This window comes from Podarcis tiliguerta (genome assembly GCF_965153285.1).
Source record: "Podarcis tiliguerta genome assembly, chromosome: 8".
NCBI classification, from domain to species: Eukaryota; Metazoa; Chordata; class Lepidosauria; order Squamata; family Lacertidae; genus Podarcis; species Podarcis tiliguerta.
The window spans coordinates 24,208,324-24,235,409 of NC_139541.1; the positions used below are offsets into that span (position 1 = coordinate 24,208,324).

Here is a 27,086-nt window from a genome sequence, read left to right on the forward strand (position 1 = left end):
ACAAATACAAGACAAACCTCTTCAACAGAGTTCCTCTTTTATTGAAAGCAATAGGGTCTCGGAAAACACAAAAGGGACTTGGACAGCAGCACCTTCCCCTCCAGGCTGCTTCAAGTTTCCAGGCTTAAGTGCAACTATCATCTCTGCTGCTGCTGCTGCTGCGCTTAAGGGGGCTGCCTGACCTGTGTGAGAATGTGTGTTACTATTGCTATAAAAGGGAAAAAAGGCTTTCTGCCACAAGGCTTTCTCCTCTTTCAGCAAGGCACTGCCCTAGTCTTTCAGGACAAGGGGGGCCTTCACCTGTGCGGCCACCTCTTTCCCCAGCAGCGTTTCCACAATCACAAGGCCAAACTCGAAACTGGTGCCGGGTCCCCGGCTGGTGAGGATGTGCCCATCTTTTTCCACGCGGCTCTCGGAGTATTTGTAGTGGTCTTCAAAGGAAAGCACAAGGAAAAAGACATAACAGAATAGGTTACTCCAGCAGGCATCAGCCACAGGAAGCTGCCTTGAATGTGTAGGAAGTAACTCCACCCCCAACTATGAACCTCATCCACTGTAGCAAGGAGAGAAGCCACAATTCTCATCCTTTATTTATTTCATAAAATTTATATACTGATGGTTTGCAAGGGGAGAGGGACACCCAAAGAGGTAAAAACCTCAAACTTTGAACTGCCGCCGGATTTAGGTCTCACAGAACTGGCAATTCCTCAAAACCAGTCTCTGATAATACTCGTCTGTTACCCGACATTCCTTTTGGGGGAAAGGCATCTTAATTACAATCCTGAGCTGTGCTTCACGAAACACTGTCTGCGCAAGTCAATCTCTGCCGTGCGCCTGCAGCCACCTACCTCCGCTCATCATCTTGTCTTTGGCCAAGGGATGGGTTGTCACTTTGCATCCGTATCCGATGCCATGTGCCAGCAGAGCCGTGGGTCCTAGAGATCAACAAAGAGCCGTCACTTGTGCACACTTTATAGCGGGAACCCTTTTTATGGAACCCGGGGCCACATTTACCATGCTGGAAAGATGTCCCAGCATCGAAGTGGCAAGTAAGGCCAGATCCACAAAAGTGGGTTGGGAATCCCTCACCCTTCCATTACCACCATCACACGCCCTACCCATATTGAATTTGGGAGGAACGGTTAAGTGTGTGCAGTTAATAAGCTTGAAATGACAGCATTAGGTTTAAATGAAGGAAGACCATAAAACCTTTCCCACCCGTTTTAACAAAACTTCCAAATATGTGGGATGACGATTCCCCAGTTGGAAACAACCAGCAATTAAGTTATGCAACTTGTAGTACACCCATCACCATTTGCTTGGGAGTAAGTCGCACTGACGCTGTGGGTTAAACCACAGAGCCTAGGACTTGCCGATCAGAAGGTCGGCGATTCAAAAGTCCGGGAAGGGGTGAGCTCCCATTGCTCGGTCCCTGCTCCTGCCAACCTAGCATGTCAAAGTGCAAGTAGATAAATAGGTATCGCTCCAGCGGGAAGGTAAACAGCGTTTCCATGCGCTGCTCTGGTTCGCCAGAAGCGGCTTAGTCATGCTGGCCACATGATCCGGAAGCTGTACGCCGGCTCCCTCGGCCAGTAAAGAGAGATGAGCGCCGCAACCCCAGAGTCGGTCATGACTGGACCGAATGGTCAGGGGTCCTTTAACCTCCCTTTAAGTCCCACTGAACAAAGTACAACACATACTGAACTGATCTACATAACTAAGAGAGGGAACTTTTATGCAGAGTTTCAAAGCGATCTCCCTCCTTTTAATCTGGCGACAAAAACACCATTGTGCTCTGTGTCATTAGCAAGTCACTAAAAGATTAGTCCTGGTTAAACCACTGAACTGGAAGAGGAAGGTAACAGGAAGTTTGGTAACACCTTTCGGGTGTGTAGAGCTAGCATAGAACCCATAGTTCACTCCTGCCGGTAAGTTCCCTGTGGGGAAGGCACTGGTGAAGCTGACTCCTCCTCACACCCTATGGGTCAACTTCGACAGGGGGCTGGGGCTGCCCACCTATCAGTCACCTGATGTCACCATGCCTGCAGGTCATTTGACAGGTAGGTGGCTCTGCCCATATGTCAAAGTCAGCCCCACCTACACCCTAAGGAGGAGGTTGGCTGGTTTTTGCATTTGCAAATACAAATAAGCAGTTGGAAGGATTATTATTGCCACAAAGCAGAGGGAGACTGGTGTTTCCCCACTGGCCAGAAGAAGCCAACCCTTGCATTGGGAAACCCTTGCATTGAGAATGACACTCACTCCCACTTCAGAGGAGTTCCTACAGCAAGTGTGTCTAAGGAGAGACTGAGTCAAGGATCCCCACTACAGTGAGAGGCCTCCTGGAGTGGTAGGCCAAGCTTAAGACATCCACATGCATTTCTTGCAAACGGATCCCCTCACAAGAGCCAACCCAGAATGCTTTTGAGCAACTCTCAGGAGTCTGCGGAACCCGACACTCACAGCACCCAAAGGCCAAGTGGTGAGAGAAGGTCAAGCCACACCACATATGGCAAGCACAGCACAGCCCGGCCAGCCACCCTGTCAGAAGCAGCAAGGAGGCAAAAGAATCACAGCCAGCAGCTGCTAACTGGAAGAGCGACCTAGGATTCCATGGGGGAAATGCAGCTATTTCTGCAGTGTTATTTTGTGTCACATCCCAACTCGGAGAAGCTGCCCCTAAAGGAAGCCTCCCTTCGAAAAACAAACCAGGCCTGCTTTGCTGTATAAACAGAGCGTTTTCCACCTGGGGGCAAGCACAAATAACGGGATTGTTATCTTCAAGTTTCTCTCCTCAACGGGTAGAGATTTGAGACAGCGTTTCAACTCTCAGTTTTCAAACCCGCAAGACTTGCAGCATGCCAATATTAGTTGTGTTTTTCTTTACACCATTAGTGGCACAAGAAAGCCAAACCTCAGAAGTGAGGCAGCCAATGGCATCAGCTGCCGTAGGCGAAGCTCTATGCAGGGTTGGTATCCTGGATCTTTGGAGTGTTGGGTGTGGACCTTGATAGCATACCTGCACAGATGGCAGCAATCAGCCCTTTCCTGCCATCTTGGTCTTTCAGGACCTCCTTCACAGCAGGCGACTGCAAGGAAAGATATTATTTGATCAACAAGCTATCCTTTTCCAGCTATGCACACAAGAAGGCTGTTATGTATAAGAACTGGTCGTCCAACAAAGAAAAAGGATGCAAAGGAAAGTGTTGGAAGATTTTGTTGTTACTAGATGAGTAAAGGAAACTGCTTCTTCCTCTCCCTGCCCCCACACCCCCAAAACATGCCATTGGGCCCTCTTTTGTTTCAAAACCGCTCAAGTAAGCCTGGCTCAATTGCGGATTTATATCTACAGCATTATACAAGGGAAGGGAAGGTGGACCAATTTCCCCCAGAAAAGAAACCAGATTGACTTTAGACACACCAAAGCAGTTGCAACATTTGCTTTGGACTTTGGAAAGATTGCACTCCGCTTCCTTCACTTTCAGAACAGGAGAATATTTGCTCAAATAGGAGGGAAGTTCCCACATTTCCCCAAGTTGTTACCTCTGACAAGTTCTGAGCTCCCAGGTTCCCTCCTGGCAATACCACCACATCATAGGGTCCCTAAGAATAGAAAAAAAGCATTAGCAAAAGAAAAGCATGAAGACTGGAAAAACAAAAGTAAACATCTTATTTGCAGCTATCCTTTAGCAGGCAACCGCTCAATATTGTGCCATGGCTCAATCCTGGAATAAACACAAATAAGCGTCTCTGGTGTGAGGGTTTTCCCTTCATCATTAAAACTACAGGATTTTGGGGACTGTGGGTGGGCAGAAGAGATCTTCCGGATCAGAGGATGCTACTTCCAGACAGATTTGATCCTAGCATCTTTCCCCTCCCTCCAAAAGTTATAAATATTGTGGGGTGTTTTGTTTTTTTCATAGTGCCATTTCTTAGCATCTGTTTGACATGTAAGGTCATAGTGTTTATTTAAACTCAGTGGCACTGAGAATCACTATCCACATTTGCTAATAGAACACCACGCAGAAGCTTGCAAGTTCAACCACTGCATTTCCCTTCTGTGGTCATGATTCCATGAAGCCACATGCAGGCACCGTGAGAGGTTTCTCCAAAATTTCCAGAGTCACCATTTGCTTCTTTACCAGCCAGAGTTTCCAGCTCCTCAGCAATTCCCCCCTTCTCCTGATTATCACTGTGCAAGCTGAAGGTACCCTTGGGCCACCCCTAGATGATGATGAAGAAACTTGCACATAATATGAAAGAGGCGGGGCACCCACTTTTTTGCACCATGAAATCTGTGTGGCACCAACCTCCTTCCGGGCATCTTCCAAACTCTTGTCGGGACAAATTAAGACATCTCGACTGCACTGCACAGGCTCTTTACCAGTCAGGCCGGCTACGGTCACAGAGATCTGGTGAGAAAATAGACAACTGCTTCATTTGCCAAAATCTACTGAGTCACCAAAGAAATGGAAATAGTTTGATGGAGGTAAATTTTTGCATTAGTGGTCCCCAGCACAATGCGCATTTAGTAAATCTGTATATAGTGTGTTTCCTTCCCCCCACCCCAATCCATCAGCAAGTAGCCAACCCCACCCACTATTATTCAAAAAGTTAACTCTCTGAAGAATCCCTTGGGAGAAATCTATACAGGGAGCAACATAACTGAACAATATCTCCCACCTCTCCCTGGCTGCAAATAAATGTCCGCAGACATTCTAGCATACCTCCTCTAAATATGCTGTGGGCATACAATAGCTGTTAAAGAGGCATACATGGAATTAAGTGGGTATATAAAACTCAGAGGACTAATGGTTGGTCTGCACAAGTGGCCAATCAGAAAGAGTCCCCTGTAACTGGCCTCTGTTCTGCAGTCCAGCCCTTCTCTACAGCACATCATTTTGGTGTCTAGCAGGTGCCAGCCAGCCTGCCTCTGGATAGCTTTTGGGATGGTGTGGTTTACTTTATTTCACTATTTGCTTATTAGAACAGGGTTTACAACATTTACAAGAACAGTTTTTATGGGGGGGGGGGGCTTCTTTCATGCCAAAACATTTGGTTTTGTGAGGCCCATGAGGACAAGAATAATAAAACCGCTGTAAATCCCTCTGAGCCCACAAAACAGGCAGAGACCTATATCTACCTACCTGCATAAACCTACATCTAGATAATCTGTGTCTATAAATCTCTCTCTCCTTTCCTGGCTTGAGGCTGCAGGGATGGTGGTCTGCTTCTCTATATTGTAATATAACCTTGTCCCCAACATAATAGCGGGGGGGTGGGGTTTGGTATGGGAAGGGGAGTGATGGTGATAGGACTGTTGAGAATGTAAACCTACCCATCCTTAATACAGAACACCTTCTCCTGCCCAAAGTGCTGTTTGCATGGAGCAGAAGTGGAGGAACCCAAAGCCCTCCAGATGTTGCAGGGCATCAGCTCCCGCAATCCCTGGCCATCACCCAGGCTCTGGGTTCAGCCACCTTCCGCTCTGGAGGATTTTTCAAATGACAGGTGGCCTGCTGTACTTCCCATGCTTGCCTACGCAAGGGAAACTCAGCAGAAATGGCTTCTCAAACCACTTCGCAATTGCCAAGCAACTAAACATGCCTTGTCTATACAACTCTAAACAGTGCATGAGCCCTCCAGGTCCCAGGGCTAAACAGTCAACACTGTTGCAACCAGCTCAGCATCTAGTTCATGAGGAATCCACCTGCAGGCAACAACACAGAGGCACAGGACAACCATTTCAGCTACTGTAAGCTCCCTATGCCAAAGAAGGGACTTGACGTCTTGCACATGGACAGTGTCTTATTGTTAACAACAACAATCCCAGGAGGAATGGAGGAAAGGAAGAGATATCTAAGAAGCCCCAGGGCATACTCACACCTGCCCTCCTCATGATGTCTGTGGGGATGACGGTTTCCATCTCCTCAGCTCCTTTGGCCAAGATCACCAGAGCCCTTTTGGCAGTCATGTTGAAAACTGGGCGTTTTGCTCGGCTCGGTAACAAAAGGCTAGCTCTCTCTCACACACACGCTATAGACCAAGAGAGAAACAAAGTGTTAGGCAAAGCAACATTTATCTGCACAGTTTATTGTTCAATCACCACTGCTCAATACTCCAAGTTGCAGCCAAACTGAGGAGCTACTGAAGAGAAGAAAGATATAGCAAGAATTGCTGGACAGAGGTCAACATTAAGTGCCTTAGCAGCATTTGAAGCAGCCAGCATCAGTATGGCCAGGAACACCCACAGAGTCCTGGGAAGGTCAAAGGTCACAGCACTTTTCTGAAAAAAGCCCTGGTTTAGCATTTCTTTCTTGGAAGAGTGATGAAATAGGAGCTTCCTGCCAGCTGCATATCTGATCTCAGCCCTTTTTTAAATCTACGTCAATCTTCAAGGGAGACAAGAGATCACAGATACCCACTGCAGCGGAGCCTTGGTTATGAGGGACACCAGGCAAGAAGAAGCGATCTCTTAACTACAGCCCAAAACGAACAAACCACCAATTTGTGACTGAGGGGGAAAACCTGTTGCTGGGGAAATGAGGTTATTTATTTCTAAGTGCTTGGGGAATGACATTTCTCCCTACGTCAGAAGCCAACTCTTGCCGAGAAGACATAGGGAACCTCATCTCCAACTTTTATTGCAAGGAAGTCATAATGATCATTAATCTGGCAAGGTCACAAACTGCAATCCTGCCTGAAGCAAGCCCCAATGGGGTGACCACCATTTTTCTATTGCCCCTTTTCTAACTTTACAGTGGTCAAATAAGCACCTTGGGAGGATGCAGAAATACAGAGTCAAGATGACCCAAGGGCTTGCTACATAACTGCAATGACAGTAATCTATACATCTCGCACTTGGTTAAACGTTCTGTAAATCGGCATGAGAGCACAGGTTTCTTTCACATTTTCAATTACTTTTGCCAGCAATTACAGCAACTAGGCCTGCTCTGACTGTGTGAGCAGTACAGTAATGGCGGGTAACTGACAGGATTCTCATCAGTTGCAGCTGATTCAGACGTAATGTTGAAAAAAATAGCTTCTGAACTGAATTTACTGAGAAGAGAGAGGAAAGCACACAATGCTTGAATGCTATTAGTTAGCAAGGGTTGAAGAAAATATTAAGAACAGCACTAACACAGTGAAGCTAAAGTGAAAAGGAAATAAAACCTGAAGAGCTGTAGGATCAGGCCCACAGGCCAACCATATGAATTCAAGGCTACAATCGGGGACCAGAAGCAGATGGTAAAATAGAGCCTTTTTGGTAAAATGGCTCCTGCAATTGGTGCCCTCTTGTCAGGGAGGACACAAGGAGCACAGAGCCCTCTCTCCCCTGAAGTGTTGCAGGAGGAAAACTGCAAGATATTGTTAGACACTTTTGCAGATACGCAGTGAAGGGCTTGCAGCTCAAATCTCTGCGGAAATTGCAACCTCTCAAATATTAATTCCATGGCCAGTATCTATGCATAAAAGACCCCATCATTATTATACCAGTATCAAGATGGCTATGCAGCTGAGGGTGCACCGCTTATTGCCAGCAGTGCAAAATAGCTCTGCTTTGCTATACCTATTTAGCTGATTAGGAAGGAGTTACAGTCCAGCAGTGTAGTCCTGTGTTATCCTAGTGCATTAGCCTTTTTCAGGAAATTGGGGTCAGCGGGCACAGTTGTGAAAGCAGGGGACAGATCGGAGGTTTCAGCCCTGAGTATCTGGATGCCTGGCCTACCCAAAGATGGAAAGCAAGAGCAGAGGAGCAGACCTGGTTGCTGTCTGACTGTATGCTTAGAGCAGGGCTGTAGAAGGGGCGTGGGGCGGGGCTGACGTTGTCGGTCATCGGGAGGCCTGCCCCGGAGAGACGGAGGCACGCACTCCCCTGGACCACCTTGACGCGCATGTCGTAACCCGGGTCACCTCAGTCGTGCGAATGCGCGCCCAGCCAGGCCTCCCCCGCCGCGCTTCCCATTGCTGGGATTTGCCCGGCTTTCAGTCTCAAGGGAGGGAGGGAGGCTGCTCAAGACGCGAGTCGGAGGGGCGGCCTTCCGGCGGCTACGAGGGAGGATTTCGCCCCGCCGCCTCCACGGCCAGGCCTTCGCTTCACCCAGGCGCCCCATCCCTCCACCTTTTGCACGCGCCTCCTTCCCGCACGCTTATGCACCCGTTCTTACGTGCAAAAGGCGGCGGCAACTGCAGCTCCTCCTCCTCCTCTAGAGACGAGGCGGGCGCTTGCTGCTGCTGCTGCTGCTCGCTGGAAGCTCGCGATGGCTCTCCCGTCAGCGAAGGCTAATGGTTCCTCCTCCCTCCCTCCCCGCTTCCAGGAGGAATGGTACAGCCGGAGAGCGACACTCGAACTCCCGTGAGGAGGAGCCTCCGAATCCCCTTAACCTCTTCCGCGCCAGCCGCAACTCTCCCTCTCTTACAACAGCCCCTCACATTTCAAGCAGCATCTCCCACCACTTTAAAGAGCGGCGACTTACCCCCCCCCAAGGAATCCTGGGAACTGTATTTTGTTAAGGGTGCTAAGAACCGTTAGAGGTCCCCTTTCCGCCGCGCCCCCCCATAAGGACTACAATTCCCAGAATTCCCTAAGAGGAAAGCCGTTAAAGGCTGCGAGAATTATGGCTCGCGAAAGAGGGGTAGGGGAAGTCTCCTAACAACATTGTGGGAGCTCACCGCGAAGCTGCCTGCATGGTCTATGGCGAGAGGGTGGTGGGGAGAGGGCGGTTTCGCAAAGACCCGGCACCTCCTCCCCACCAACGTGCCCCCTTCACAGCCACAGTCTCCAGCGCCCTTAAACTACAGTAGCCAATAATATTCTTCTTTTTTGGGGGGTGGGGGAGTCGCGCGCTTTAAATGTCTTTGGTGAGAACTTGTGTGGAAATTCCCTGGCGAGGGGGTCTGATCTGAGGAGACTCGTGACGTATTTCGCTTTCAAGCCCTGCGCGTAGCGGCCGTCATTCGAAAAGGTCGCGGCTGGGGGTGGGGGAGGGGAAGCAAGCTTAAAAGGCGAGAGCGAGCGGCCGCCTCAGCCCGCGCTTTTTGGCAGTTGAGGGGGCTTTTCTGACGTCACGTTCGCACCTGGGTCGGCGCGAGGCGGAAAGCCAAGGCCCGCCTACCTGCAGCGGCGGAGCCAATGGGGAAGGGCAGCTCCTGCGTTGTGCGTCGGACCCCGAGGGAGTCATGTTTTGAGAGTTAACTCCGGAAATGGATGCTCCGGATTCTGGTCGAACTAAACCCCAGGAGTGAGAAGGTCACAGACCCTGTGAAGGGAAAACCAAGCACAAATGGTTTCAAAGGGGCAGCACGCTGGGTCCATGTTTATGAGTAATATGATTGCCATGACAGCGAAGGGGAACCTCCTTGTCCAGAGGAAGTCTACCCCTGAATTCCAGGTGCTTGGAGAGCAAACAACTGCTGTTTCCCCATTCTGCTTATAGGCTCTCATCTGGCTGGCCAACGTGGGAAGCGGCAGCATGATGCCTCTGGACTCTGATTTCAGGCTTGATGATGCACCAGACTGGTTCTTAAATCTTCTGATAGCAGAAATTTTCTTTGCGTGGTAAAAGCAGAAAAGCCAGTTATTCGACTCTTTTGTGAGAGTAAGGGCATCAGTGTTTGATCTGAGTTTTGCCGCCTTAAACCTCACTCCTAGAGAACAAAGTTGTTAAAATATTTCCCAGAAACTAGGATTTTACCATTTCCTAGTCACTTGGTAAGAATAGCGGCACAGCTTTTTCAACAGGCTCTTTGGCACATCCAAAATTTCAAGCCTGGGCACCTTCACAGGATGACTGAGGGATTATTTAGAAGGGCTGACTTCATCTTACTATCTTATTATTTCTTACTTTTGTTTGCCACTTTATATTGCCCAAAGCAACCCAGGGTGACTTACAACCAATCATCTGGTCGTGTCAGTTGGTTCAAACAGATGTCATTGCTTAAAGTCATTATTAGAATTCAATAAATTGCCCATCTTCAAATTCTAGATTTTTTTTTAGCAGCTTTGAGAGACTCGAAGGACAATATTGTGGAATGTAAACATTGGGCCAAGCAATGCCATAGTAACCTCAGGGCCATTTAGCAATGGTGGTAGGCATTCATAACGCACACCAAAGCTTGAGGTGAGATTACACAGAGCCTTTGCATAGCCTCTCCATGGCTCATTCAACCACCCATTTTCTTCTCATATCAAGAGAATGCTGTGGTCTTCATGTCCTGCTGCTTTTAATATTCTCAGAGGGACATGGCTGACCACTGCTTCAGACAAAGTGGTGGAGACATTTTATGGTTTCTGTTTTTTAGTATTTCCCAAAAATTATACACTGCTGGATTGGAGAAAGAAAGGAAGGAAGGAAACGCAGTTCACCAAAAAGATGAAACTATTGTTGCTACTTTTGAAAATCACAAATATTTATAATTACAATAAAGCATAAGGCTGAATATTTTCCTGATATTTGCTACTCCAGAACATCACAAATAAAATCCATAATTTCTAAACTTATTTGGTCACTATTCATTTACTCGTTCTTCTGCAGTATACTTATCGGGGCCAGCTCCAGGTTTCTCAGGGCTTATATGGGCACTTGGTGTTAAGTGTCCCTGTAGGTCAGGAAATCCTATCGCCTGCTGACCAAAACACCTCATTCATCCTTTGCCCTCAGTGATTAGCAGAAAACAGCTCTGCTTTCCCTCAATGGCTACAAGCACCAGCTTGCTTTTGAAAAAAGAGAAGAAAAAAGAAAGGTTCCAGTCCCAGGTGCTGTGGGTCCTTGGCTATACTAATTCTGCTTCCAGTTCTTGAACCATGGAAAGACTTGTTCTCATCACCCATGACTGCTAAGCTTTCTCTGCTGAGGAAGTTTCTCAAAAGCTGCTTAACGGTCTTGATGCACAATGTCTACCAGACCACCCTTATCCACATGCTTATTGACATTCTCAAAGAACTCAGAATGGTTAGTTCGACAGGATGGCCTTGCAAAAGCCATGCTTGTTCTGCTCCAGCAAGACTTGTTCTTCTGCATGATTCAGAATTACATCTGTAATGCTTTCCACCACTTTTCCCAGAACAGATATTAAGCTAATGGTCTGCAGTTTCCTAGATTTTTACACAGTGATTTCTAGGATTATCAAAAGATCTGGCCAAAGACTGGTGATACGAACCATCTCAGACATTGGGGGGGGGGGGTGCTCTCTCGCTCCTCCCTGGTCATCTAGTCCCTTTCAACTGCTTGGCAAGTGGGCTGGGGCACTGAGCAACCAGTGGCAGGGGGGAAGCAGGGTAGCAGTGTGCCCCACCTGCCCAGGGCCCCATCAAGCCTGACTGTGCCACTGAAGAAACTATCAGACAATGTGCTATTAACATATAATAACCAGAGCAGCACATCACCTGTCCCCATTTTATTTTTTTTAGCATCAGTAACATTCACAGCATCTGATTTCTTTGTGCACTCAATCTTCACCCCATGTTTAGTAGCTGGAGAGTCAGTGCATGGGCATTTCAGAATAATTTCTATTAAGAATAAAAGCAACTGCACATACTTTTTTTCAAGAGAAAACAGTCTTATTTTCCAAATTGAAGAAAATAGGTATAAGCAGCTAATTAAAATAAAATGAACATGCCCAACTGGGTCGGTGGTGCCAATGCTTTTTCAGTTAGGATAACTTACCTAATCTGCACTTTACATTTTTGCTTGCATATGTGTAGGTATCATCAAGCAGAAAAACTGCTTTATCTGTTTCAAAATCACAACAACATCCTATTTGAAGCCACAGTTACCAGTTCTCTATCTTCAATCACGATTGCAAGATTACCGCTTATGTTTCTAATCCAGCCCAGTGACAGGAAACCCCACTCCCCTTCCTCCTTTGACATTTCACATACTGTACTTCCCAGCACAGGGCATCACGGTCAGCTTATTATCTGGGGTGGGGGCTTTCTGCTTGCCAGGTGAAGGCAAACACCTTCTCTTCACAACCACTGGTGTTCCAGTGATAAATAGTTTTGGGCTCACTGCAGCCTGATTAAGAAGTGGGTCCCCCAAATTCAAGCTTGGATGAAATGTAGGCGTGAAAAGCTGAAAGACCATTGGTCAGACTTCTTTGGCCAACAGGTAAATGAGGTGAGACCTGGGAGGTCATTGCCTACAAACAAACACAGATTGTGCAGTTGTTGAGGCGTTGCAATGAAACAAGACAAGGATGGGGACCTCCTCACAGTTTACCTGAGCTGAAAGGTGGTGAACTCATGTGAACATGTCTCCTGGTTGCAAGGAAGGGTGGCTAGGGATCCCCTAGGAACAGGCTTCAGTAAGCCTCAGGAGAAGCGTCTGAGTTGATGGGAGGCAGAATCAGAGGCAGTAGTCCTTCTGCTCACTGCTCACACCATTCTCTGGGCCAGGGGTCATCAAACTTTTTCAGCTGTGGGCCAGTCCACTGTCCCTCAGACCTTGTGGGGGGCCAGACTACATTTTTTTTGAGGGGGGGGAGGAACAAATTGCTATGCCCCACAAATAACCCAGAGATGCATTTTAAATAAAAGCACACATTCTACTCATGTAAAAACACACTGATTCCCAGACCATCCGCGGGCTGGATTTAGAAGGCGATTGGGCCGGATCTGGCCCCAGGCCTTAGTTTGCCTACTCATTCTCTGGGCTGTGAGAGGACAGGCTGGGATGAGTGGGGGGATGTTATCTGTCATGGCTGACTGACCTTTCAGGTAACATAGAGGGAGTGGATTGGTCAGGTGGGTTGCAGGGGGGGGGGGTTTAGCTAAAAGGTCCGGTTGGCCCACACAGGAGCCCTATTATAATTGGTCTGTGAAACTCTCCCCCCCCCCCCGCTTTTCCTTAAGTGCCCCTGTGTGGGATCCTCCCCCCCCCTTCCAAATGTGGGAACACACCCTGGATTCCAGGGTCCCCTCTTCTATCTCAGTGGGGCTCCTCCCATAGTTCCTGACACTGGTGTAGAGGTTGATGCCCACTGCCCTGTCTGCTGCCATGGCTGGGTGGTGTCACAGTACTTCTCTGTGGAGCACCCAGTTTGGTTTTGACTCCAGGAGTTCCCTCACTTTGGCCCCTGACATGGCCAGTGGGTCTCGAACCGGCACCTCCTGCTTCTCAAGTGATGCAGTGGTGGCTTAGTGATTTCAGTTGAACTGGCAGCGGTTTGGATTATAGTGATCTGAGGACTTTGCTTCCAAGAAAGCTAAAAAAAAGTTCATGTCATAAAACAGGATATTACTGAAGAGAAAGGGCTCATCAGCCAGCAATCACGGTCTTGTTATCTATCAGTGAACTGGTTCACACCAATTCACCTTATGTCCCTCCCATCGCATTTGGTTTCTTCATGAGTTGTATTAATGTGTTTATAGTTAAGTGGTGATATATAACATATTGAGGAATATTCTCCCCTCCAGTTATAATAAAATGGACCACAACAAATTGGTGATGCTATCTTTATCCATCCTTTCATTGCAGCTTCATGATGTACAGAATTATGCATGAAGTGTTTTCTTACCTGTAAAGGTAAAGGTACCCCTGACCATTAGGTCCAGTCATGGCCGATTCTGGGGTTGCGGCACTCATCTAGCTTTATCGGCTGAGGGAGCCGGCGTACAGCTTCCGGGTCATGTGGCCAGCATGACCAAGCCACTTCTGGCGAACCAGAGCAGCGCATGGAAACGCTGTTTACCTTCCCGCCTGAGTGGTACCTATTTATCTACTTGCACTTTGACGTGCTTTCGAACTGCTAGGTTGGCAGGAGAAAAGACTCTCTGCGTTGGCCGGGAATCGAATCCGGGTCAACTGCTTGGAAGGCAACTATGCTCACCACTATACCACCAACGCTTACTTCTTACCTGTAAGGTAAAGGTAAAGGTACCGGTACCCCTGGCCGTACGGGCCAGTCTTGACAGACTCTAGGGTTGTGCGCTCATCTCACACTAGAGGCAGGGAGCCGGCGCCGTCTGCAGACACTTCCGGGTCACATGGCCAGTGTGACATCGCTGCTCTGGTGAGCCAGAGCCGCACACGGAAACGCCGTTTACCTTCCTGCTATAAAGCGGTACCTATTTATCTACTTGCACTTTAAGGGTGCTTTCGAATTGCTAGGTGGGCAGGAGCTGGGACCGAAAGATGGGAGCTCACCCCGCTGCGGGGATTCGAACCACCAACCACACGATTGGCAAGTCCTAGGCACTGTGGTTTTACCCACTTCTTACCTGCAAGTGCCCCCAAATGACTCCATTAGTCCTCAGAACCCGCCCCCCGTTGCTGCCTGTCCTGCCCCCTCTTTTCCACTCCCTAGCCCAAAGAGGATGCTCCTCCCTGGATTAGCCTTGAACCCTTATCTGCGTTGTGCTGTGTGTGGCCTCTCCCTCCTTCCCGGTGTGTGTTGTGCTGCTCCAAAGCAGTGCCCCCCCCCCCCCGTTTTCGAGTGGGATCCGATCACCTGCGGGCAAATAAGTGCGCATTTGGAGCTCCGGTGCAAAGCCCCACTCCCCCCCCATCGCCCCCATGTGAGGTTTGGCGAGAAGAAGGCAAGTGAGCGGAAAATGCAACCGGACAGGTGCTTGGAAGGGACGATGCCCTTGCTGGACGCAGCGTCGTCTAACCTCCCTGGCCCTGGAAGCCTTTTGCGCGCAGGTGTAGAACGGTGCGCGCGCCCCATCTCGCCTTTGAGAGGGTCCCAAGTCTAGAGCCTCTCTCCCTGGCGCTCTCGAGGGGCTGCCCCCGCCTTCGGTGGGGATTCCCGGCCCTGGAACCGCCCCGGGGCCCCCCACGTGTCGCTGGCGCCCCGCTCCGACGCACAAAAGACTTGGCGCCGCCCCGAGGAAACGAGAGTAGTTCGTACTCGCCTCTTGCGCGCTCTGATGGGGCGCTCCGCTCCGACGCCGCTCCTGCTCCTAGCCTTCCTCCTTTGGAGATGCCTCGCCGCCGCCAAGGCGGGCTGCGAAAAAGGTAAGGGGGCTGCCCCGGCAGGCGAACGGGTGGGGAGGCTTGGCCGGAGCCCGGCTGGCCCCTCAGCTCGCTCCTCTGACGACTTTGCCCTTCTCCTCCAGGCACCTATCGGGACGCCCAGCGCCAGACTTGCAGCCCCTGCACTCCGTGCCAAGGTAGGTGTCTCCTCCCGTTCGCGGTCCCCACTCCCAGCTGGCGCCTGCTGCTTCCGAAGGGGGCTTCAACTTGCAAACAGGGCGTGAGAAATCCTGAGGGTAGGTGGTGGTGGGAGAGAGAGACTGCCAGCTGATTCTCAGAACAACCCCGGGATGGCGGGGGAGGAGACTTCCCAGGCTCTGAGCAGGGGAAGTGGAGTAATACTGCCACCTGGGAAAAGTGCATCTGGACTTGCCTCTTCTGCATGATGAGATGTTGGCACAACCCACATCTTAAGAGCTTTTGTTGCTTGGGGTGGGGAGAGTCCACAAAAGCTGGGCATGCACACGAGAGGTGCAATGCAAATTTGCTTGAGAGCAGGGTAGACCTTAAGCACTTTCTTGCATCCTCAAGCCATGCAAACATGGGGAGAGCTGTATCACATGGCCAATGGCACATCTAGCTCCGTATCCAGTTTTGATAGTGGCCAGATGCCCCAAAGGGATGCCCTCACAATGAGAACCTGAGCACACTTTCTCCATTGGCGATGCCCAGCAGCTGTTTTTCAGAGGCATACCAAAGCCCTCCACCGATTTAGCAGGGCTTCCAACGCAAACCCTCAGGAATTCGATTGCAACAAAAGCCCTGCTCAAGCAGAGGGAAAAGCCCTTCATTTTAGCAGCACCTCACAGGGCATGGGCGTAGCCAGGATTTATTTTAGGGGGGGGGGCAGACATTATGTTGGGGGGGGCAGAACCGAAATATCTCTGATGCGATTGGTCAGTTAGTTAAGTATTTATATTTATTTACTTGATTTAGGAGCAGCAGCTGCCCCCCCGGCTATGCCCATTTTGCAGGGTGCTTTGACAAAAAAAATTATTAGTTTTCTAATATTAACCCAATTACTGTATACAAATGCCAATGAATTCCGAATGAATACAATCTAATTAAAGAGGTTTCCCGCGGACCGCATTTGACGCATTCATATTCTTATCGTTCAAAGCGCCTTGCCCCTGACATCATTGCGATGCTGGGTGATTGACAGGTGGATGGCCCCACCCACTTGTCAGATTAACTAGTAACCAAGGGTACTAGTTAGTGGAGGCCAGACAGGCTCTCTCCCAAACACCTTGTCATGCAGAGCCTACCTGCTTGCCTCCAGAACTCCTCCTTTGACTCAGTTGCCACTTCGTGTGGCCACAGCTGCTTGATGAAGCCAATAGCCCCTTCTTCGGGTATAATGTGGACCTCTAAAAATGCATTAACTCTTTAGACAAATATCAGTATGAGCGACGCTGCTCAGAAGACGCCGATGCTGTCTGCAGATGCGCCCCTGAATATGAATGTGGAGATCTAGAGTGCGGCAGCTGCGTCTGTGGTATTGGAGAGGAGTGGAACGGAGCAGGTGAGGGCTTAGGATGGGTAGGAATGCGTCAAAGTCTGGAGATGTGTGCATGATGTGGCACTGTTGGCGGAGAGACCCTCATGTCACAGACGGGTTGGGTGGGCAGAAAGGTCCCTCTTTGGTTGCTGTGCTTCTGGGGTGCTAGAGGGAGGGAAAGACGATTTGGAGAGATAGAGGAAAGAGGCATGGGGTGGGGAAGGGTGGCTGACTGAAGATGGAAAAGGGGAGGCTGACTTGGGGGGCACAAAGGAGCAGATGGGGAACAGAAGGGAGAGGTGCCTGGAAATAAACTTGGGCTGTTCCCAGGTTATGGGCTGTTTCCTGCCGTCTCTGGGCACCTTCTTTTGAGGCTTTGGAACATGAAGAAAAGGTGCTGTCGAAATAAGACAGAGGAGTGTGTCCGAGGCTCCACCTCCTCCATCGACAACATCTCACCCCCAATGCTGCCCCCTCACTTTCCAGTGACACCTTACAAGTGTTCTCTGAGAATCTAGTGACCCTGTTGAATATTAGTCAGCAAAGAGGTGCTTTCTGTTTTAGCTGAAATGACATCTTAAAGGGCCAAACTAAACCATTTCCCCAACCTAGAATTCCAAGGCATCAACATATATGGGAAATAATGTTACATGCTTTCCTTGCCAGTAGAGGGGGTAGAGGTTTTCAAGCTCTTGTAAGCTTGGTGGGTTTGGGAGTCCGTTCGACCAGGCCAGAGGGCAGGGCTGGGTTTGTTGCCTCACTTCCATTAAGTAACCCCCACCTGTTCCTCAAAGGTTGCCAAGAGTGTCCTGAAGGGAAGTTTAAGGCCTGGATATCTGGTAAATGCCATAACTGGACACAGTAAGTCCTTTTAAAAAACGAGCAAAAACATTTTTCTCTCAGTATCATAGTTGCTGGTGTGCGTTTAATGGGGCTTTGTGATTGCCTGCAGATGTCCAACTAATCAGATCTCAATTCCTGGGACGGCGAAAACTGATGTGGTTTGCAACACGACAACAGAAGTCCCTACAAAACCCCCGACTTGGCCGGTTTTAACTAAGGAGACAGGTGAGGGTTTGCTGCATCTCTCTAAGTGCTGAATGACCAGCAGCTTGGCAGAAGTCACTCAGAGAGCTTTGCCTCTGTTGCTCTCTAGGCAGAGGAGGGTGGCAAAAGGAAATAAGGGCAAGGCACCCTCTACTCTGTGTCACACCAATAGTCACTGATGGAAATGGAGACCTGGCTTCTCTCTCGAGGGAGGGAGGAGAATAACATTTGCTAGAACACACAGTTGAAGCACAGTCATTTTGCAGCTTGGTTTGGGGGGATTTATTTTTGGCAGCTGTTCTAGTTTCTGAATTGCTGGATTTGACGATGAGCTGCTTCAAGGACCCTAATTGGGTGGAAAACGTATTATTACATTTTTTTGTTTTCTTTTTCGTTTCGCTTCTAGACTGGTAAATCATCCTATTTCTACACCTCTCCTTTGTCTGCTGCTCCGGCCTCTCATCCTTCTCCTCCAACTCAGCTCTCAGGTGCCTTTCTGCATGCAGCGACGTAGCTAGCTGCTTGGGTGCCTGGTGCAGGGGCACGTCCTGCGGCCGGGGTGATCCACCCATGGGGGCAGGGCAAGCCTCTCCAACGCTGTAAGGCGGCTGAGGGAGAGGCAGTAGGCAGAGGCAAATCCCACGCTGCCATTTTAGGCAGTGCAGAACCTGCAGGCACCTAAGCCACCACATCATTCCTGAAGTTTTGTGAGCCCAATTTAAAAAAAAAAAATCATTTTGTCACCCTCCCCCTGTGTGATGACACCTGGGGCGGTCCGCACCACCCACACCCCCTATCTCCGCCACTGTCCTCATGGCCAGAAACAGTGCACACTGGTCCTCAGCTACCCTTGGTCACCCTGAAGCCCCCTCAGTTGACGTTCTCACATGCCCAGCACGACCAACTCTTTTCACCCTGGAGGTCATAGCGACACATACCGTATTTTTCGCCCTATAAGATGCACCAGACCATAAGACGCACATAGTTTTCGGAAGAGGAAAACAAGGAAAAAAATATTCTGAATCCAAGAAGCCAGGACAGCAAGAGGGATCGCAGCACAGCGATCCCGCTGGCTGTCCTGGATTATGGGATAGCCGCGCGCAGCCTCTCCCGGGGGCAAGGGGAGTCTTCATCCCCTGTCCGGGAGAGGCTGTACGCAACTAAGGCTCCCCCAAGAGCCGCGCTCCCTTTAAAGAGCCTCGTGGAGCATGTGTGTGGCTCTTGTGGGGCTTTTCCCCAAGGAGGGGGAAGGGCAGCCCTTCTCCCTCCTCGGGGAAAAGCCCCCAAGAGCCGCACACACGCTCCACGAGGCTCTTTAAAGGGAGTGCTGAGCAGAGCCTCCCGCCTGCATTCGCTCCATAAGACGCACACACATTTCCCCTTACTTTTTAGGAGGGGAAAAGTGCGTCTTATAGAGCGAAAAAATACAGTACCTGAAATGTTCAAAACTCCATGCTTAGGGTGATGATGAGTTTCCATTGTGGGCTGTAAGAAAAGAAAAAAATGTTTGCTTCATTCAGGAGTTCAAGTGAGGGCCAGGTAGCCATCCGTTTCAAGGCAAAATATAGCACCAGCCTCACAGCCTTCTAGAGGCTGCCTGCTTTGAAATAATGACCATCCATTGTTTTGGTACACAATTAGTTATCTCCACCTCTCCTGGAATGAGTCACATTTTCTTGGTAGATAGGTGTGCTTGCCTCTGAGCATTTTGTTACAGCCACATCCTGGGTTGGAGGTCTCTGACTCCTTTGTGCCTCCATCTTGGACAAAGTAGTGCCGCTGCTGGGCACCTGGTGGACTGGGCAGGTGCTGCCAGACACCTGGTGCTAGAGATCCCAGAGCTCTTCCCAGGCAGCAGGCCTGTTCCCTTATGCAGAGCTGGAGTACCTGGTTTTCTCCTTAGGCCTCAGATAACGCGGATATTTCTTCCTAATATTTCTTCTAAACATAGGTTTAGAACTACTTGTCCGGGGGCAAGTATTCAGTGGTAAAGGAAGGCTTTTCAGCCTTGTTCTCCTGAGCCCAAGCACACCTGTAGGACTTCCTACAGGAGCTCGGCTTAGCTTTGGGGCTGCTAGTGAGGGATGCCTTCTCCTTGTTTTTAGAGCAGGACAGCCATCTGGTCCCCATCAGTATAGCCTTGGCGGTAGCCTTGCTTCTGTGCGTGCTGTTCCTGGTGCTCTTTTGCATCTTCTTCAGATCCTGGGCTCGAGAGAAGTTCCCGGCTGTGATCCTGAAAGGTAAGACCAAGGCGCAATCCTCTGCCAGGAACCTGCTCTCTGTTCCCCCCTCACACACCCCAATGGGGAGCTTTGTCCAGGGTGAGTGGGGGTCCCCATTGCAGCCATTCAGCATCCCTGGGTCACTGCAGCCTTTTGGTTTGCAAACCCTGGCTGGTGAAAGGGCTAGACTTTCTTTCTTTCAGGATTTAGAAAGACAAGCCCTGTGTTGTTTTTTTAACCTCCCAGGTTGCAGGTTCAGCTGGTCTCCTAGCAGCTCAGGGCTCCCAGGAGGAAAAAGAGACACACTGGAGAGCAGAACAGTGGAATGGTCTCCCTTGGGAGGTTGTGGACTCTCCTTCCTTGGAGGTTTTTAAGCAGAGGTTGGACAGCCTTTGGATGCTTTAGCTATTGCAGAAGGTTGGACTAGATGGCCCTTGGGGTCCCTTCCACCTCTACAATTCTATGAGACTTGAAATAAGCTTTAGTCTAAGCCTGATGCATCTAGGAAGAAAAGCTTTCCTTGGGGCTGGTTTTTTTCTGAAATATGTTGGGCCTGGAATAAATATTATTTCATTTTTTAAAAAAGTATTTTTATTAAGTTTTCAACAAAGGTAATAAAAATAAAAAACAAACAGTAACAAATGCAATAACATCCATGAACAAATAAAATTATACTTAAAACCATATCAATTTCATAAAGTGGGATTCTCTGAATCCCCTGACTTCCCTCCCCCCCCCATTCCTGGTTCCCTAAATTTCTTATCAAATGCATATCGTTTCTACTCCAATTTTTTTTTCTAACTTCAGATTTCCTATACTACTAAAATTACAAGTATTCTTAAAATCCTGCCAATATATTTATCTGTTTACAATACTTTTGCAAATACATAATGAACATTTCCAATTCTTTTTTAAATTTATTGTCATCTTGATTTCTGAGCTTTCCAGTTAGTTTTGCCATTTCAGCATAGTCCATTAACTTGGTTTGCCACTCGTCTTTCGTTGGGACTGCTTCTTCTTTCCATCTTTGGGCTAACAGCACTCAAACTGCCGTCATAGCATACATAAACAATTTTTTTCTGATCTTTTGAAATTTCCACTCCTACAATACCTAATAGAAAGGCTTCTGGTTTTTAAATAAAGGTTATTCTAAACATTTTTTTTTCATTTTGTTATATATCATTTCTTTTTTTTTTTTTAACCTTCCTACATTCCCACCACATATGATAAAATGTACCCTCTGTTTCTTTACATCTCCAACACTTAAATGTTATTTCAAATGCCTGGAGTTTCTCTCTCACTTTCTTTTCCCCCCTTCTTTTTTCTTTTTATAATAATATTTATCAGTTTTCAATTACAGCCCAATAGTAATCTCATTATAATAATACCAATTTATAATACAATTATTAATACCAATCGTTCAAATACCAAATTGTGCTAGATTTGATGGTTTGATGATTTTATTTCTGCATTCCAAAATCTTATTAATTTCAATTACATACTGGTCATAATAATAATCCCTTATACAACAACTGCAATATTAATAATGTCTATTTGTGTGGACACATTAAATGATTTATAAAGCTACAAGTGAGGAACTCAAACTATATCCTTGTTCTTGCTGTGTGTGGCAATTATTTTGTCCATGGTGTTTCTTCCTGTCCTTGTAAGATGTGATATGTCTTTCTTTCTTGTTGCTGTTATCCATCATGCCATGGGCAGAGCTGATATCTCATTGTTGTTTCAGAGATTTCTCTGTTGCTCTATCCCGTGCTTCGTTGTTTTGCAACTTTAACAACAGCTGCAAAAGTGACTCTGTCCCAGTCAATATTACCTGTTGTCACCATTTCCCCTCTCAGCCTGGGAGGAAGAGTGGTCTGTCGAACTGCAGATGACTCAGTAAAGAACCTTATCAGTTCCTTGGCAGTTCACAGACGCCTTTCATCCTTCCTTCCAACTGTATATGTGCAATTATACTTCCAATTATATTAAATTCCAAGTCCTCTTAGTGTTATTCAGTTCGTAAATAATAAAGGATGGGGAAGAGTCAGCTCTAAGTTTCCATTGTAAACCTTTTGCAATATAGAGCTTCCCTCCCTTTTTCCTTTTTTTACATACACAGTTCCATTTGATGTTATATTCCATATTTATAATCCAATTTCTTTCGTCCTTGCATATACTGTACAAATATAGCTTGAACTAACTTTCAGAGGAGGGTTGCTGAATCATAAATGTAGAGAATTAAATTTTAAGTAAAGAAACCATAGGCTCCCCTCCCCCCCACCGTCTTTTTCACCAAATGAAGTTTTATTTCAAATTCAAACCTTAAAGTCCTTGCAGTTGTTTATGTTCCGCAGTTTGTGATCTCATCTTTGCTAGCACAACGCCTGTACTTTAGTGCAATTAAGCTCTAATTAAGGGGAGAACCTCTGCTTCTTAATGGGTTTTCAGCAGACGAAGTGCTTTTGCACTCAGCGCCTCCCTGCCTCCCGCAATCCATGCCGGAGTGAGAGCCAGGTACCAAGACAAGCTGTGAGTGAAGCCCATTCCCCCCTGTCCCTGGGGGGAATTTGCAAGGATAATTACCCTCAACCATCCTTGTTTTTCCTTCACCAACGATTTCCCGCTGTTACAGGGGCTGCCTCCATTAAGGCAGAGTGGAACTGGAAGCTATCTCTCTCTCTTTCCTTCCTAAGCAAGAGCTGAGCCACCCCAACCACATCTCAGTCACCCAAGGAATATGTCCCCAACCCCACAGGAGCACGGAATGTGGTAATGAGCCCAGAGCTCATTTGCCTGAAAACCTCTGCTTTCTAAAAACCAAAACAGGATTAGCATATTCGGGGCCACCAAGACACATCTGGAAGGATGTGGGCTTATTTTTCAGAATCCGCCGAAGTCAAAACAGGGTGTCTGAAAATGGCTTTCAGAGCCTGGGGGCTAGGGAGGCCTCATTGCTCTGCAGAGCAGCCCTTCTCCCTCCGCATGACTGCCACACCAGACTTGTGCAAAATTAGCCCAAATCGCAGGATATGCGGTGCAAAATAGGGAGGGGAAACCCATCACATTACTTAGCTCAATACATGTCGGCTGCAGACATCAGCACTTCTCAGCGGTTGGGCAACTGATGAGCAGGCAGAAGGTCCCAGCTGCAACCTCCGGCAGCTGCCGCTTCTTGCTTTCCGTGCTTCGGCGGAGAATTTTTAAATTTTAGCTGAGAATAGCCACCACCCAAGGGCTGCCTCTGCCTGGCCTGGTCCCCCGGTCACTTCTTCCTTCAGGGCCCACCTCTGGAGGACTGTGCTTTGACCCTGTAAGGCACCCCTGGCCTTGCGGCCCAGAGAGGTCACCTCCTTCCCTGTTTCACTTCAGCCTCCACACAGCAACACGGCCCTGCCTGTCCATGTTTTTAGCCAAGGACTGTGGTTACTGAGTGAGCTGCTTGGAGACCAGTGGAAAGGAACCTCCAGCAACTTAGAGGGCTGCTGTTACCCTCTTCCCTTTCGTTCATTTTCCCTGCCGTTGTCTTATTTCCTAGGCAGAATGATTCCATATGAAAAGACAATTATGGGAGAAACCTCACCATGACTGTACTCTCTCTCTCGCTTTGTGTTATGTCACACCGCCTACAGCAGCCGTTTTATGACGTGCGCCCCCCGTGCTTTCAGAAACGTGCCCCCCTGGTCCAAAAAGGTGGGCGACCTCTGCCTTTCAGCCTGCCTCTCTGCTTGAGTCAGAAAAGCCACATCAGTCACTCTCTGAATGCTGTGGGGTCCCCATTGAGCTGTGAAGCCAGATACGAGCACACATTTGTCATTTTGGGGTAGAAAGGCGCTCTTTTCCATTTGCGGCCTTGCCACCACATAAGCTGGGAATATGGCGGCCCGTGAAGGCCTTCCTCTTGTCTAGCCAAAGCCTCCATTTAACTCTGGGGCATTTGGGAAGTTGTTTTTGGATTTGAAGAGTGCTGAGGTGGCTTTGAAGCTGATCTCTTGAGGTTAGCAGGGACTTCTTTTTAAACAAAAAACAAAATTCTCTCACCCGCCCCACGTTTGTCCTGGAAGACAAATGGAGGGGTGGGTGGGGAGGCTTTTCACATGGTCAGTAGTGACCCTGGCAGGGGTGGCGGCAGCAGGGTTGAGTTTTTGTTTTTGAAGAAAGGTGGTGGTTCTGTGGCAGAGCACCTGCTTGGCATGCAGAAGGTCCCATGCTCCATTCCTAGCAACACCTCCAGTTAAGGCTGCAAAATGGCCTGGGCCTGAGACCCTCACTGCTTGTCAGTACAGCCAGCCCTGAGCTAGATGGACAGGAGCTTCAGCACAGAAGGCGCAAACTGGGGATGGAAATCAGATTCTATCCACAGAATAGGAACTGGGGGGGCAGCTGCGCAAATCACTCACCTGTTTCTCTCTCTCTCCCCGCCCCCACTAGTGCCGCTTGGACAGTTGGCCCAGGAGGTGGATGACTGCAGCTACCGCTACCCAGAGGAAGAAGAGGGAGGAAGCAATGAAACAGCAGAGCTGACAGGGCAGCTCATGGAAAAAATCCCTTAGTGAGCCTCGGTGCCCAGGATGCTTCTGAAGATGTGACCTCTGATGGGAGTTTGGGGAGGGTCTAAAGCATCCAGCCTGTCTTCACATGGCTTTGGCCTTTATTGTTATTTTATTTTTGGTGTGGGGTGCAGGGGAAGGAGCTGGGGAAATGGCCCTGAGGCTGACACCTGCACTGCAACTGCCCTTTCCTATTTGAGCGCGTGGCGAAAACCCACCAGTAGCCCTGACCGATCCAAGCAGTTGGTTTTAAGTGGGGAGGACAGAGCAGCGGCCCAACTCTCTCTCCCCCCAGGGCTGCACTCTATCCAATGAGGGTCTGCCCCTTCTGGGGGTTGCTTTTATCACTAGGTGTTTTAAGCTGAGGCACCGGCGTTTCTTGGGCTGAGCCGGCCCGGCAGACCTCCTCCTTCACCACATCCCAGCAGAGCTAAAGCCCCCCAGACTCCAGTGAAGACCACAACTTATCTTACAGTTCCCAGACCCAACCTCCCTACCTCCCACTTTACCATTTTTGCTCAGGGTTACACAGATGACTCACAGCGGTGTGCTCTGCACTCTTTCCTTAACGTGGAGTGGCTGTGGTGACCACGCCGACGGAAACTTCTGTGACGAACTGAGGTTTGAGGTCTTTGATCTGCAAAGGGCACCCAGGCTGGTGAACTGCCTTCTTCCACCCTTGCTCTGCCTGCCTCTTGAAGGATGTGCTATTGCCACATTGGGTGTGTGTGTGTGTGTGTGTATGCGTGTGTGTGTCTATGCTACCAACTGCTGGGGATGGAAAAAGCTGAAACAGAATATGAATAGGTCCACCTATCAGCTGCACATATAACCCCCTCTGGAAAGAGTTTGTCCTGCTCAAGGCAAAGTCCAGCAGCTCCTGCTTTAAGAGATACTCACTGACAAACCCAACATCAGGCATACAAGACAGTTGAGCCAGAGTTGCAAGATGCTCAAGATCAGGCAGGGTGTAAAGCAGAGAGAGGAACCAAATGTGTCTCTGGCCTCCTTTGTACGAGAGGATGCATTCCAGCCGTGCTAAAAGCCTCCCTTCTCCACTCTCTAGCCAGGGAATCACAGCCCCAGCATAGGACTTTAGGTAGAACAAGGCTGGCAAAGGGTGTTGCCTGGAGGGACACATTCAGCTGTGGGCCTGGGATGCTCCCTATTCCTCTTCTAGATTAATGGCACTTAGCTATATTTATTTTGTCTTGCCGAGTTCAGTGAAACTTGCTCTCCCTAGCTGGCAACTGTGCCTACAATCCCTAGCCAACCTAGAAGCAGCAGGAAATGGGTGCTGTGCTTTGGATCCCTAGATTGCAAAAAAAAAACCCCAACCCAAACAGTTGTTGGCTATGGGTGGCAGTAGTGACACAATGCATCAGGGGATGTGAGCATCCTCCGACACGAGAGGGGTTTGGAATTGCTTCCGCCCTGAGTTACGCAAAGTCACCCAGCCTCCTCGTTAACAAAGAGCGTTCTCAGCTGCTATTTCACCAGCTATTGACTTCAGGAATTTTGGGGCAGCATAGGGGAATAGAGCCCTATTCCCCTCACAGAGCTAATATTCCCAGAGGACCCTGGGAAGAAGGATTGATAGTGAAAGCACTCTGAGACTCGTACCTCTGTGAGGGGAATGGCGTCTCCTAACAGCTCTCAACACCGTTCCCAAGTTTCTTCGGGAAGCCATGGCTATTTAACATGGTATGATACTGCTTTAAATGTGCTGATGGGGCCTAGTCCCATCCTAGGACTTGGAATGCTTTTAAATTTAAGATAGAATTTAAGATTTTAACTCTGCTCCATTTTTAACGTGTGTTTTTTTAATTAAATATTTATTGTTTTACAAAAAACAAAAAAGAAAAAAAAGGATTTTGGGGGCAGCTGGGGAGGGCAGAAGAATTGCCAAATTTTTTTGGGGGGGGGGGGAATAATGATGTGTGGCATCCCGAAAGCTCTTCCAATAAGGGGTTAGTTATTTGTTCATCAAGGACTGGGACTTGTAGAGTTCCCAGAAAACAGCTCACTTTACATTAGGCTGACCAAAAGGCGGCACAATCTGCTAAAGTATGAAGCCCTGAGGCTTCGCTTGAAGTGCTTTCAAGGGCATTTCGGAGAGCCTCTGTTTATCCAAGTGCCTTTAAATCCACCACTGCAACTGATTTCTCACTGTAAGCTCCTTGTGGCCGGGATCTGTTACCTTGTGCTCTGTAAAGCAGCCTTCCCTCATCCACTGGGGCTGATGCTTCAGAGTTGCATCCCCAAACATTTGGAGGTTGTTGTAAGGCCCCAAATACATGAATGGTGGCACTGCATAGGCAAGGCATCATGTGTGCTGGTGAGGGTGCATGGAAAGGGGGAATCCAGTTTCTCCCTCAAGATAATTTCACAGGATTATATTTTTTTCACAGGATATTTTTTTAAAGTGATATATATATATTTTAACAAAAGCTTTGGTACTTTGCACAAACAGTGTTATATATAATATGTGGGGACGACAACATTTTGATATACCTCTGATACAAGCTCTATCTGTTACTTGCTACTGTCAGGCTACGTAGAGATATGTATTTTGTAATAAATTAATGCTTTAAACAACTTTCCCCTGTGCTTTTGTTCTTCTTGAAAAGATGAGGTGTGAAAGAGAACCTTCATGGTTTAAGGGGCCCATTAAGCTGAGAGGAAGCTTAAGGGGAGAGAAGAGATGATGAAAATGTTATTTTGAATGTGTCTGAATACATTGCTTGTTTGCAAAAAAACAAACTTAGTCTTGGCACACTTCCCTCATCCC

At 48.5% G+C, this 27,086-nt stretch overlaps 2 protein-coding genes and 2 long non-coding RNA genes across 6 annotated transcripts in view; 3 read left to right on the forward strand and 1 right to left on the reverse strand.

The window, feature by feature from the left end:
• Nucleotides 1-26,893, forward strand: part of LOC310682978 — a 152,211-nt gene extending 125,318 nt beyond the window's left edge. Inside the window, exon 2 of the long non-coding RNA XR_014514231.1 lies at nucleotides 25,173-26,893. This is a non-coding gene — a long non-coding RNA (uncharacterized lncRNA). The remainder of the gene's footprint in view (nucleotides 1-25,172) is intronic.
• On the reverse strand, nucleotides 21-9,239 carry PARK7 (Parkinsonism associated deglycase). Of its 3 annotated transcripts, none has more exons than XM_083452300.1 (7): nucleotides 9,117-9,239; nucleotides 5,885-6,036; nucleotides 4,311-4,412; nucleotides 3,544-3,603; nucleotides 3,020-3,089; nucleotides 849-935; nucleotides 21-431 (listed from the first exon to the last, which is right to left on the reverse strand). In XM_083452300.1, exons 2-7 carry the CDS (start codon nucleotides 5,972-5,974, stop codon nucleotides 271-273), a joined length of 570 nt encoding a protein of 189 aa, XP_083308426.1. In that variant the 5' UTR covers nucleotides 5,975-6,036; nucleotides 9,117-9,239; the 3' UTR covers nucleotides 21-270. The 3 variants fall into 3 exon arrangements, with proteins under 3 accessions (XP_083308426.1, XP_083308424.1, XP_083308425.1); XM_083452298.1 differs by lacking the exon at nucleotides 9,117-9,239 and adding an exon at nucleotides 8,169-8,996; XM_083452299.1 differs by lacking the exon at nucleotides 9,117-9,239 and adding an exon at nucleotides 7,571-7,770.
• Nucleotides 6,043-10,497, forward strand: LOC310682976. The gene is made up of 2 exons (XR_014514229.1): nucleotides 6,043-7,341; nucleotides 7,401-10,497. It is a non-coding gene; the product is annotated as an uncharacterized lncRNA (long non-coding RNA).
• Nucleotides 14,844-25,628, forward strand: TNFRSF9 (TNF receptor superfamily member 9). The gene is made up of 7 exons (XM_083452272.1): nucleotides 14,844-14,960; nucleotides 15,062-15,115; nucleotides 16,369-16,500; nucleotides 17,271-17,337; nucleotides 17,429-17,544; nucleotides 19,629-19,763; nucleotides 24,177-25,628. The coding sequence occupies exons 1-7, from the start codon at nucleotides 14,873-14,875 to the stop codon at nucleotides 24,296-24,298; spliced, it is 714 nt and encodes a 237-aa protein (XP_083308398.1). The 5' UTR covers nucleotides 14,844-14,872; the 3' UTR covers nucleotides 24,299-25,628.
• Nucleotides 26,894-27,086: the final 193 nt, after the last annotated feature.

Excerpts from the sequence above, each read along its gene's own strand:
- PARK7 (XM_083452300.1), bottom strand. The coding sequence starts at position 5,974 with ATGACTGCCAAAAGGGCTCTGGTGATCTTGGCCAAAGGAGCTGAGGAG. Across the intron at positions 4,413-5,884 it reads ACATCATGAGGAGGGCAGGT|ATCTCTGTGACCGTAGCCGG; the intron begins GTGAGTATGCCC and ends TTTTCTCACCAG. Across the intron at positions 936-3,019 it reads GATTGCTGCCATCTGTGCAG|GACCCACGGCTCTGCTGGCA; the intron begins GTATGCTATCAA and ends GTTGATCTCTAG.
- TNFRSF9 (XM_083452272.1), top strand. The coding sequence starts at position 14,873 with ATGGGGCGCTCCGCTCCGACGCCGCTCCTGCTCCTAGCCTTCCTCCTT. Across the intron at positions 15,116-16,368 it reads CCCCTGCACTCCGTGCCAAG|ACAAATATCAGTATGAGCGA; the intron begins GTAGGTGTCTCC and ends TTAACTCTTTAG. Across the intron at positions 16,501-17,270 it reads AGAGGAGTGGAACGGAGCAG|GTTGCCAAGAGTGTCCTGAA; the intron begins GTGAGGGCTTAG and ends TGTTCCTCAAAG.